The 13,537-nt window shown below is 39.9% G+C and overlaps 1 protein-coding gene across 4 annotated transcripts in view; it reads right to left on the bottom strand.

The window, feature by feature from the left end:
* Positions 1-13,537, bottom strand: part of SNX24 (sorting nexin 24) — a 147,181-nt gene that overhangs the window by 7,693 nt on the left and 125,951 nt on the right. For all 4 annotated transcript variants that reach the window (XM_078852855.1, XM_073344835.1, XM_073344836.2 and 1 more), the window contains 2 exons: positions 3,156-3,250; positions 1,193-1,225 (listed from right to left, as the gene is read on the bottom strand). In XM_078852855.1, the coding sequence (XP_078708981.1) occupies positions 1,193-1,225; positions 3,156-3,250 (128 nt within the window). The remainder of the gene's footprint in view (positions 1-1,192; positions 1,226-3,155; positions 3,251-13,537) is intronic.

Raw genomic sequence — 13,537 nt, 5'->3', positions numbered from 1 at the left:
GTAAACAGGATATAGTACAAACTACCTTTGATAAAGTGAGGTGACCCAAGCTGCTCAGGAATAACGTCAGTATGTTTATATCCCCAAACTCCATGCAAAGGAGAAAATTTTCTGGGAGCAAAGCTCACTGTTGCTTAGTGATACTTAAAATGACAGCTTGAAATTTGAGGTCAAGAGGTCACACTCCACTGTGGTGATGGTAGTGGTGATGATGGCTTTAAGCCACATTGAGCCCTCCTGATTCTGTGCTGTTCTGTGGTACGTAAGAATATTTAGACTACCATCACCTCTACATTAGGTTAGCCTCCTGGGCTGCCCAACAGACCACAGAACTACTTGGAATCTTTGCAATACTCCTGCCCCAGATACTACCCCAGCACACCCTTATGCCAAGGCTTCTGAGTGTACAACTGGGAGGCAGCCTTATGGCTGCTGCCAACAATAGCTATGTCAAGGGAACCCTCCCCGGCCAGTAGCAAGGCTGCTAAGGCCGCTTCACACAGCTGACTCTTTTACGTAGAGTAAAGGAGCCAGAACAGTAGTAGGTTTTTTCCTTTTTAAACGAGAGAAGTAATTTCAGGTGCTATATCTGAATGTCCTTGCCAAGCTTTCAGATTTTACAATCACATTTTCCTGGTTTTAGTTTTTACTAAATGTTCATCTCCTCCCATGTGAAAGACCCATGCAAACAACAGGAGCAACTGACTGACTGACAGTATCCAGAGACACCGAATGTATGCAAAGTTCTGTCAAAAGCATGGAAACAATCTCAATTTTTTTTCAATTATAGTCCTGTTACAAACAACACCCAGCATAGGGTAAAAATGTTCACAGAGAGAGTTAAGCTGAAGGTGTCCCTTTATGTTTCTGTAAGAAATTCCAGAATATAAATTAAAGCGAGAGGTGTGCAATTCATACTACAAACAGATCTGGTCCAGCTTATGAAACCAGATGCAGTGTTTAATAAAGTCACCAAAATTTAATGCCAAACTATTGCAATTTTGTCAGTTGCTGGAACAAATGTTGGATGCCCTTTACGTATGTACGTATGTACGTGTGTGTGTGTGTGTGTATAATTACTTCAGTGTCCTTATTTTATATATTAGTAGACTGTCAAAGTAAGCATGGCTTTTATTTACTTACACCACATTTAGTTGTCTAGAAATGCTAGCCGTAATTGTGAGTTGCTCACCTTGATTCTTCAGATTCTGTTTCATCAAAAGAACTAAAACAAAAATGCAGACAAATTAGATTATGTTTGCTTATAACAACATTAACATACAACTCCATATACAAAGAAAGCTGTTAATAATTGCTACGAAAGGAAGGACCCTTTTTCTGGTCAGTGGCTATGTAATGCAATGCAATTAATATGGAAGAACTCTCATGATTTTACTGTGATCACAGCTTGTAAGTGACAACATATATTTCACTGGAATAGATTCACATGCATAAATATATAAAAGTGATGGGGTACAATTCCACTGAGAGATTCTGGTTGACATCATTAACTACAAGAGAAGAGTGTCAAGTAGCTTCTCCCTAAATCACCAAAGCTGGCATATTTACATTTTTGGGGGGATAATAAAGTTAGCACATTTATGTTTCACATTAATATTGACAGCAGCATAACTGATAACATTACACTAGCTATAAGTGACATATGTTTGCTGTTATATGAGCATTTTCAAACCAATATCAAGTATATGATAAGTAAAGTAATCCCTACGTATCTTAAAGAGATTCTGTATGTACTGAACGTGAACAATGATTTCCCAAGCTCACAGTTTGGAACTACAATTACAAGGTATTGTGAAAAATCATGACCCAGATCGAAGTCTTTTTGGAAACACCCATGTAATGGAATACAAAAGGATGTGAGGCTGCCCTGACAGTTTCCTTTGCATTCTTCTGCTGAGGTGGGGGCAGCGTTTACTACAGCGTGGGAGAAAGCAAGGACCTGACCCACAAACCCTGTCCAAGATCCCTTTGTCTCCACAGTAGTTCTGGTCTGCTGTGGCTCTGGCCCCACTGACCGATAGCACAGCTCTGCAGGCAACTTCCTTGACCACAGTTAGGCTTTGGGAGTGAGATCCTTACCCCCACTCCAGCCACTTTACACCAGGTAAAAGGGCTGTAGCAGAATAAAGAGGCTCCAAAACCCCAGATCTGCTTGGGGAACCCCTGATGCAGGAACTGTGGAAGACAGTTATAAGGCCACTTTCCTAGGACCATCTCACAAGCCCTGGTATGCTAGGGAAAGGGTTGGGGCAGGAGGGTGTGTTAGGGGCAGGGCCACAGCACACAATACTGTAGGGATTCCGGGCAGTGATACAACCTGTAGGGCAGCCAAAGAAGGGCTCTTTAAATTACTTCAGGGACTGCGCTGCCTGCAGGTAGGCTCGGGATAGGGATGGCACAAACATGGCTTTAAACCTCTTTACCCACCCTCCTTCCCCAAGGCTATGAGTTTTGTGTTGTACCTCTTAGAGGCACAGCAGAGAATCACACCCTAAGAGTGGAAAGTACAGCAGAACGTAATATAATTTGACTATATTATTCTGGAAATCTCTGGTATGCTTAAGGGAGGATAATGTGCATCTTCGTGCCTCCTTCATCCAAACCAACCCTGAACCCTTTCCTGGAAGGGAATTGTGGACACCATGGAGATGGCTGATCCCCATTTCCACATGGAGATGGGAGAAGCCATGCAGTGAGTTACAATTTGCCCCCATATAAATAAAAGCAGATTCCAACCCTCCCTCCCCCCACACACATGCCACAAACTGGAAATCTTGTGGACTTCTTTTAAAAAATTTTTTGGTAGGTATTTCAAAGGTCTGTTAGAAAATCCCATTTTTTCTATCTTTCTTTCATCTAAGCCTGTTTCTGCTTTGCTTTCAATGGATATACAATAAATGTCACCCTTTTGTCTTTGTACAGGATGTATTTTATTTTACCAACTTTTTATAGCTACGCAAATACACCCACAATGAAACTAATGCTCCTTTTAGTTACAGTGGTGTAAGTTACCAGCAAGTCCATTTTAAATCAACGGTGTTAAGTCGTCAGAGAACTAATACAGCGCGAGAGGAGACTCAGCTGTGCCTTGTTTTTCTGTACAGTTGGAGTTGTTTTAGTTAATGAGTTCTTACCCATAACTTTCTGCCTTTGGCAGAGAAGGGACATGCCGAACATTCAGGAAGTCTAGAAATATTTTGGGGAGATCTTCATTTTCTAAAATGATAGTCTGTAATACAGAAAATACACAATATCATTCAGTTCTTTTCTCATTTTTTTATTTATCCTCTAACAATAACTTTTAATAAGCAAACCACAATTACTCCAATTCTTTTCTAATCACACAAGTTTACTAAAGTAAACATCTTCCAATACCACAATCTGTGTTACTAAATTTTGAGATTATATCAGATTATGGTGCTGCAGCCCTGCCCTTTCCCATGCCAGTATCATTGACAAACATTTACCCAAGAAAAGGTTTACTATAAGTTTGAATCTTAAATTTGATTTTTGGTACATTCACTTCAGAATAAAATTTTGATTTTGTTGTCCCCTTTAAAAATCAAAATAAACAGCAGCACACGCTTAATGACCTCCGCTACTTCATTTCCAGCACTTGGAAGTATCCCATCCATCATGGCAGTAGGAAAAAGGAACTCTCCTGTGTGTTCAGGGGCTTACTCAGTGTTATTAATGCAAGATTTAGGGAATGTTAACAAGGTGAGTTGTTTGTTTGGCTTGACAGATTGGCTTACAATGCACTGGTCACATCTATAGTGTGGTCACCAATGACAAAGGCCTGGTGAAAGAGGTACTATCTAGACCTGCCATACTGTTCCATATTAATAATGTATGGCCTGGAATCCATTCCCCTTCCCAAATATTTTTCACCAAACAGATGATTTGTAGTTTTATGAGTGAATTAGTAAATTAATTAGAAATAGATTTAATAGAAAAGGATTTTTAAATACCCATTCCCCATAAGAGACAGGCTGATTTTTTAAGAACGCGATAGACTTCTACAGTTTTATAGTAACTAGTAGGAGGCAGTTAGTTGCTAGTCTCCACTCCTCACATAAGACAAAAGAGTTTACAAACACATGTCATGGTTTCTCCGGAGGATTAAGGCCCTATTCACTTGTCACTCATACTGCTGAACATCTCCACTTGTTACTACAAAAGTCATACCTATGTACGGCACTTACAGATAAAAGGCACAGTCACTCTGCTGAGGAGCTTTCCATCCCAGAGGCCTAATCCAGCAAACAATGCATATGAGTAACTATACTCACATGAGTAAAGTTTGATCAAAAGAAACTACTCACACAAGTAAAGCTGCATACTGTGCTTGCAAGACTAGGCCCTTGGTTAGAACAGAACCATTGTGACAGGGTGAGAAAACAAGAGGCAAGGGTTGGTAATAGAAGGGAGCATTACACTATACAAGCTCATGAGACAACATTCCTATTGTATGTAATCTAACCTTACACAACACAAAAGCTTTTCTCTTCAGTTTGGTCAACGTGCTGCAGTAGTACATGTGGGGCAAGAGCAACTCAACTATTTGTGTAACAAAAAACCTAGTTAAGATTCACAAACATTACCATAAAATATGGGTAGATTTAAAAATAGAAGTACATTTTAAAATAAGCTATCCGCACATCAGTTCTTTTTTTTTTATTCTTCTTTCAGGACCTGAGTTCAGGGTTCTGTATTTCTCCAGCAAGAGCTGGTGTCATAACAACACGTTTAATAAAAACAACCCTCGATCAGAGAATGCAGCTCCCAAACTGTTTTACTGTGACACCACCTCTTACAAGAGAAACAAAGTTCTCAAGTCTTGGCTGGTACAAAGCCTTTCAGTTCACCTTTAAATGAGGATGCATCATTAACTGCTTCTTCATTTACATTTTGTGAAATCAGCACTACGGTGCTGTAAAATTCATCTTGCTCTGCATTCAAGTTATGCATGGGAGGAGGGGTAGAGGGGGATGCATATTCAAAGGACATGTGAATTGCATAACAATGTGCACTATTTGCTCAAACCAAAACAATTTACTAATATTAATCAATTTTGCACCAAAAATCGTGTGTGCAAGAGCTGCTTCAGGGCATCTCTAATTTATGCACAATCCCTTAGTTCCACTTCTTGAGCTTTTCATACCATGTTAGAGCAATTTGCGTGACTTGGTGAGGTCAGCTGCCGGTAAACTTAGAAGAAAGAAGAGATGGTGGGGCAAGGGGAAGGACATGCCACTGACAAGAGAAGTTGTTCTGATGATGCTAAAATGTTATTGAAGCAAACTTATTTGTTGTTGCTGCTGCTCACTCAGTTATCATTCCAAGTCAAATCAACCCAAGCCTGGACAATAGTTACACAGCGCCCCAATTTCATTAAATTTGTTTAACTGCAAGGCTCCAGTGAACATTATTTTGTTAGACATTTCAGGATCTTACTCCCATTAGTTTAGCACCTGTTCAAGCCCTTTATTTCGATGACCAGCAAACCTGAAACTGCAGAACTGCAAGACAGACAGACATAACCCACCTTGATTTGATGTGGCGTTTTGTCAGACTGTCATGAAGCAATGAAATAAAAATATTTTGGTATGGTTTCATTGAACTACAGTACATTTTCCAGATAATGCATGCCAAAAAGTCATAGCTATATTTTACATACAGTACTTCCAGAAACATTAAGGAATAAATCATGACATTCTGGAATAATCCTAATTTGGGATCAAATTTTCTGCTGGCCCAGCTCCACTGACTTCAGTGGAACTGGGCTAGTAGAGAATTTGGCCCTTTGATTTGTATGCCATATAATGGAAGGGCTGCAAGAGAAACTGAAAACAGGGAAAGACAGCACAGATGACAACTGACCAACATATGTAAAAATTCTAATCTTTGCTGTATTTCTTTTAGTCTTGTAATTTAAAAAATTAATCAAATAAGTAGGGGCTGCAATCATAACTAGTTCCATTTACCTGAAACCACCATTGCAATCATAAATTTTAGACTTTCTTATTTAGAAAGTTATTTAAAGAATGCATATATTACAAACCATATTCTCCTTAATCTTTACATAACAGATAAGAAGAAGAAAAAGTGCTTCTCCTTCTATATAAAATGAGTGATAAAACACATACAAATAAACCCATTTTTCAGTCCAGCATGTGGTTATACATTTTAGATAGGAGCACAGTGAGCTATGTAAGACTTCTGTTACAAACTCCAAGACATATCAATGAAACAGGAAAAGATCACAGTAGCGTTATAAATTAATGTCTAGAATTTTCAATGTATTTGAACTCACTTAGCAAGACTATAGCTAGTCCAGTTCCAAACCTGTGCTGTTTTAACAAGTTGATTTAAGGAACAAGAGCAGCATATATGTTCTCGCTCCAAAATGAGAAGAGAATTAAAACACCTAACCCTACTGAAAGCAAATAATTTAGCAAGTGACCCCAGAAATACATTTTTCAAATTGGTCAATACTATCTGTGTTGAGTACCATGTTTTCTTCATATATTTTAAAAAGCTGTTTACCAATTCCTGCCACATTTTAATAAGCTACTGCATGCATCTGAAAAATATAACACTGGAAATACTAGTGTTTACATCATTAGAAATGTCTTTTTTATCAAAAGGGTGCAATTATTATTATATAACACTAAAATCCAGATTTTTCTACTTTATCAGCTTCATAAAATCATGTTCCCTCAGGATGTCATTGATTAGTTGCACATGTTCTTTCAGTGACATCCCAAATACTTAATTGTCAGTTATCTTTTCTCCTTCAGCAAGTAAAACATAGTCACAAAACTGCAGAGGGACTTGTTCTGCCTTAACCTTAGCTAGATGCCATCATGCAGTGGAAAACAGTTCTAAAATATCACAAGATAATGCCCTCCAACAAGGGAGACATATAAACAGCATAATGATTTCCCACGAGTTTCCTTTTTAGAAAATTGTCACTAAAGCCAGCATAAATGGTGACATATCTTCACAGAGGACGCTGTGAAATCGAACACTGGCATTCTAGTTAGGTCCAAACCTACTCATCAGCCAATTATAACAGTAACTGAACATCTGGCTGAAAACTTGGACAAGACCAGTTTGCTAACCTTCCAAGACTGTGCTACAGGAATGCATTGTTTTCAGTGATTGATGATTTTTTAACAAAACAGTTTTAAAAATTCATTGCTTCCAATCATCTATCTTAGTTTCTCAAGATCTGTGGAGCACCTTTTAGTTAGGAGAGTCAGTGTGGAGAGCTAAGTTGCAGAGTTTCTAAGAGTCCTTAAAGCATTTTCCTTTCTTTCTGCTTTAGTCTGAGATGCCCTATTGTTAGGGTGAAAAAGTTCATGACAGTTTTTCCTCTCTTCACAAGGAAGGATGCCTCACAATACCTAATTCAGTGGTGCAGCTAAAAATGGGGGAGAAAAAAATCAATACATCCTAGCTATAGTAAGTAGGCTGGAGTGTCAGTCTCCACTGGGACTGAAACCTACAAGCTTTTAGAGTGCTTTAGAGTCTATATTCTTCTATTTACCTCCGTTCTAGCAGCTGCTTACACAGTCCCATGAAATGATAAAAAGGTTAGCAAAATAACATATTAAACTAAAAAGAAGTAGACTACACGAAAGAACCTGGTTTCTAAGAATGATCTTTTCTTTTCCTGAAAAAGCAATAGCAGATACGCTTCTGCTAATCACATCAGAACACTTGCTTCTTACCCAGCATGGTTCCAGAGTGAAGAATTTCACTCATTTCTTCAAAAAAGCATATTACTGTATGCTGTTCTGGGTCAATGTTATTTTCCCTCTACATAATTAACATACTAAGAAGCACACGCCCCTCCCCCCCAAAAATGTTCTTCAGCAAAATGTGATTGTGTAAGAATAAAAAGAGGTATAAAAAAGAGGCACTGAAACACTTAAATGTGTATAGAAAATGCAAGTAGTATAGAAAATATGCAGGAGGAAGTAGAAGTGATGATGCTAAATGGAAAGCACAACCTTAGTGGACATAAGTTTAATTAGATTTTCACAAATGGAACGTTAAGAGTGATGGGTGCAATCTATGAAGGAGGGACAGAAGGGGAACAAAAAGTAGGGGGAGGATACAAGCCCCTAAGCATTTACAAATCCAGTGAGAGATAGTCTGATAATTATCATAGCAGTGATATGCTGTACTTTGAAATGAAAAATAAACTGCAGGGGGCAACTGACTCAGATTCCCAGGACTGTAGGATAGTGAAAACATTCCTGAACCGACTACTCTTGGAGAACTTAAACTACCTGCTGGGTCACAAATATGGCCTGACATCAGTAAAAAAACCCTCTTAGGATATGCAAAGGAGAACTGAACCAGAAAGAAGAGAACCCAAATAATGGTGAGACCATTGCTGGATCTACAGTAATGGTAAGCTGAAAGCTCCATGCTAGTGACCACGAGGTACTTAATAACATTACTTTGCACTTATCTAGACTTTCTAGTTTCAAAGCACTTTACTGAAATGAATTAACTTACTTAGACTAAATACACAAACAAATAAGTTAAGTAACAGTAATAGCTGTATTATGTAAAGGTTTAATAATAGGTTTTTGGCACCACTTTATGTTTAGCTAGTGACTACATAATGGCTGTGCATGCAACTAGTAGTCCAAGTACACTCCACATGTAATCAAATATACAATATTATTTTACGGAAACAGCATGGACAAGAGGTAATATTAAAATTTATGAGTGTAGAAGAATATGAGAGTAGTCTGAAAAGGTAGAAAAGGGAAGGTGCAACAGACAGTTCCTCTGAAAAATAAAACTGAAAGGAACAAAGTAGTCAACATGGCTTCATGAGGGACTGCTCAAAGATTAGAGGGTTAAAACAAATCTCTCCTAGAAATTAAGAAGTTGATGGAATCAAGCAAGTAGCTAATGAAAAAAGATAAGGGCAGCAAAAGAGCAGAATAAATTAATGCTATTCAAAATGGTTAATGTTAATAAAGGCTTTTATAAATATATCCTGGGAAAAAGTAGTAGAGAAAGCAGGCTATTAATGATAAAGAAAGACAAAATCAAGACTGATTTTGCCTGAGCAGCGAACATGGTTTTAAAAGTCAACCTTTGACAATAAAAGAATGTACAATTAAGAAGTAATTAAGATCTTGTCAATACAGCTGCTGACAACAAGCAGGTACTGGAATACGTGAGAAAACAATATATATTTACGCATCAGTGCATCCAGAAGATATGCATCCTAGCGTGTTAAAGGAAATAGGTAATTATGTTTGAAAAGTCATGGGTGAGGTATTAGATGGGAAAATAACAAATGCTTTACCAGGCTTTTAAAAAAAGAAATGTGAGAAAAAAACAAAAACACAGAGTAGGTATAAATTTGTAATATTGCATGGAGGCAAAAGAATAAAATAATCACTGCAGTTTTTGCTGAATGCACAGAACCTTCCCACAGTGGAACAGCGCAGTAACAGTACCTCTCCCCAAGGCACTGGTGAGACCATATACAGAATGTGTGTACAGTTCTGATCACCTTAATATCAAAGATGTTGGAGGGCATTTAAAGAAAAGCAACAATGATACATAAGGGATAAGAGATACTGTTTTATGAAGAAAGATTAAAAGAGCTAAATACATGTTACATAAAAATAAACTACATTAAAAGAACATTATTCAGGTTGCAAAGTCAAATATTAAAAAATTAGGAAATGTGATTGCTGCAACTGCATGCGGGTCCTTGTCCGCCTGGCCATAAGAAGAGGGGTAATTGCCCCTTTAAGGGCTTCATGTGCAACTGGTAGCAGAGAGGAAGGAAGGAGAAAGTTTACCTGGACAGATCAGGTAGCAGCAGGAAGCAGTGCTGTTAAGGAGCTGAGGTGTGCCCCCAAGCCCAAGAGAGATGCATCTGTGGTTACAGTCACTGTCAGTGCTGGCTAAAGGGTACCTCTGCCCCTGCATTGCGATGAATCTTCCATCAGTCAAGGGAATGCATCACCCGCTAGGGAACCAACACCTGCTTTTCTAGACTGTGCCTGTTTGGTGAGTAAGCTGTTCCGAGCCATCCCAGAAACAGCGGAGGTGTAACTTCACATGCTCTGTCACGAAAGTGCAAGTGGCCATTAGACCCAGAAGTCAAAGGCAGTTTCTGACTGAGGTCTGGGGGCTGTCTTGAGTTGTTCTGATGAGGCTCAATAATGTCTAGAACCTGTCCATGGGAAGAGATGCTCTGGGAATCCAGATTATTGGATACTGTGAATGGGTGTTAGTGTGGATTTTTCTATGTTCAAACTGGAGGCCCAAGTCCAAAAACAAAAAAGCACTGTCCTTGAGTATCGACTCTTGAGTAGCCAATCGTTGATGTATGGGAATTCCACTATAGTCTGGTGACCCAAGTGGGAAGCCACTTCCAACAGAACCTTTGAGAATACTCTTGGAGCTAAGAAGAGGTTGAAGGGGAGCAATTAATACTGGAAATGATCTTGGCCTACCACAAATTAGAGGAATCTTTTGTGAGACGGGTACATCGCTATATGGAAGTATGCACCCTGGAGTTCAAGGGCGGAAAACCAATACCCTGAATCTAGAGAAGAAAGTACAGTTGCCAGGATCACCATCCTGAATTTCTGGGGTCTCACAAATCTGTGTAGGCACCTTAGATCTAGAAATGGTTTCCATCCTCCATTCTTCTTTGGGATGTGGAAATAGTTTGAATAGAAGCCCTTACCCCAACATTGAGCAGGTATCTGTTCTATTGCTCCTAAATGAAGAAGGGTGTTTACTTTTTGCCTCAGAAGGGGCTTGTGAGAGGGGTTGATGAAGAGGGACAGGGAAAGGGAATGAGGAGGAGGAAGGGAGGTAAAGTGGAAGTTGCAGTTCAATTATATAACTTTCAGCATCAATTTGTCTGAGGCAATATGCTCTCATGCATGCTGGAAGTGGGAGAGTTAGTTTCCAAATGGGGGGAAGTGGACAAAACACTGAAACTGGCAGGCTAATGAGGGGTGGGAATTCAAAACCTCAACTGTCCCTTTGATGACATTGCCTGTTGTGGAGCCACATCAGTTGGGTTAGAGTCTGTTTCTCTGGAACCTGTGCTGGTTGCTGGTGGGGGGAGGGGGGTTCCATGGGTGTCTGGAATCCAGAGAATTGTATAGGGTGGGGATCTTTAAGCTGTTCGCGATCTGCTGAACTTCTGTTTGTTTGCAGGAGTACAGATGCCTAACGAGCATACTGTGGCCCTGGAATCTTTAAGGATACGTGATGACTCATCAGTGTACTCTGCAAACAACTTTTGTCTGTCAAATGGGGATCCTCAACCATATCTTGAACTTCCCTGGGGAAGGCAGACAATTGCAGCCAGGAAGCCCTATGCAACTCCATTGCTGCAGAGATGGAATTGGTCGCAGTGTCTGCAGCCTTGTGTGCCTCCAGTAAAGATGATCATGCCAGGAACTTTCAGCAACAGTGGCTTGGAATTGTTCTCTCTGATCTGGGGGAAGGTACTCAATAAATGACCCAAATTTCATTTGGTTGGTAAAGTTGTACTTCACCATCAAAGCTTGGTAATATTCAATATGAAATTGCAGCGTACCCAATGAGTAGACCTTCCTTCCCAAGGGACCCAGGCACTTTTGATCTCTGTTGTATGGGTAGATTGATAATGGTGTTGTTTGCCCTGCTCGTTCACCATATCAACTAGAGAATTGGGACTTGGGTGTGAGAAGAGGATTTAGAGTCCTTGGAGGGGACTTAATATTTTTCTGTCAGCCCTCTTACAAGTGGGTGTCACTATAGCTGGGGTTTGCCAGATGGTTCTAGTGGGTTCCAGTAGAGCCTTGTTAATGAGGAGGGCAACTCTAGATTCAGAATGTCCAGTAGCTTGTATTGGGTTTTTCTGATCTCCTCAAGGCATATCTGTAGAGAGTCTGCCACTCACTTCACAAGGTCCTGGAACTTGAAAAAATCATCGGCTATTGAAGGGGGGGTGAAGAGGCAACAAGACCTCCTCTGGAGAAGAGGACAAGATGGTGGTCTGAGGTGTGGCTTTTTTGTCCACCCTGGACTCCTGCTCCTCAAATGTTTTCTCCTGCTGCTGGGGAGGGGAAGCTTGGGTCTCCCTATCATCCCAATGGGATAGGGTCAGGATCCTAGAGAATTGCCAACAATAGGTTGCCCAGGGATCCCAACATGGCCATGGTCCGGAGGCCCATACTCAAAGAAAAAGGAAGTGATATGGTTATTGGATAAAATAGGATTTAGAGGAAAACATTCCTTAAGGAAGCTGGGGAAGTTGGGGTCAGGGCTCCTACATCTGGTACAGCCAGGAGCTGACCCCCCACCCTCCTTCTATAGCCCAATTAACCCTCATACGAAGGGAGAGTGTGGGATTCCAGGACTGGGATGGCTGGGACCAGGTTGGGAATTGTGTGGAAACGATGACCTGCACTGCAAAATTTATTGCTGGATATTTTAACTAAATGAAGTTGTGGCCTGATTTAATCACATCCATTGCCTCCTGTCTTTCCTCCAGCGTGGCTGGACAATACCAGATTTACAGTTGTCTGTGCAACTGAATTCTGATTCCTTGTGTGTTCACTGAATGAGGCAGGGCCCCGTGGAAAAAACCAGCAGGTGATCATGTAACTAAAGACTGTGTCATAATGCATATGCACAAAGGGACCAAATTAAGGTTGTACAAGAAACCTTAATTCTGGTCATTCCTAACTTTCGAGAGTTTGAATAAATAATGTTCTTTAATGCATTTTTGGTAGGTAATTTCCTAGCTTTTTTAATATGCAACTGTAATAACCCCTCCATCATACATATTCAGCAGGGTTAAACCCTGAATCATCAACACTGCAGTACATACTTTTTGGTTGAAATTTTCCATGCTCCTTTCTGGCTGTAGATTAATTTATTTTTCAGAAGGGTTGAGCAACATCCTCTCACTTATATTTGAGTTTTGTGAATGTGACTAGAACACACTTTTCCCATTTTCCCAAACGTTCTTGTCATGGAAATAGTCCTTAATGAAGAGTATATGCAAAACCAAGTTTGAAAAAAATGGGTTCACAGAAGGAGTCACTATTTGCATGGAGAGAAGCCAAATCCAGGAGAATCACATTCCTGCAGTCAGAAATAGGCAGTTCTCCCCCAATCTTACAAAGGCTCCTCTGCCAGTGCAGCTGTATTTAGATGAAATATAAATATTGTAGCATGGCGAATATTATTAGTAAAATAATGTGTTAAAATGTGTGAATTCAACTGGACCATAGTTTAAAAGTGGCCCTGAAATGGCAGTTCTCTCTGATGGGTTTTTACTTCATCAGGAAGATGTTCCACAGCCTTAACTCCACAATATCCATTTTGTGGTTGTGGGCCTTGAGGGTCAGGTGGCAGGTTAAAAATTATAAACAACAACTTCTAAGAAAATGAGATTACTATCCACAATACTGACAACTTCATGCATCTGCACACAAACATGACAAGACCCAGA

The sequence above is a fragment of the Lepidochelys kempii genome, chromosome 5, assembly GCF_965140285.1.
Source record: "Lepidochelys kempii isolate rLepKem1 chromosome 5, rLepKem1.hap1, whole genome shotgun sequence".
NCBI classification, from domain to species: domain Eukaryota; kingdom Metazoa; phylum Chordata; order Testudines; family Cheloniidae; genus Lepidochelys; species Lepidochelys kempii.
The sequence above is the reverse complement of the archived record's forward strand: the minus strand, read 5'-3'. Positions and strand labels throughout refer to the sequence as shown.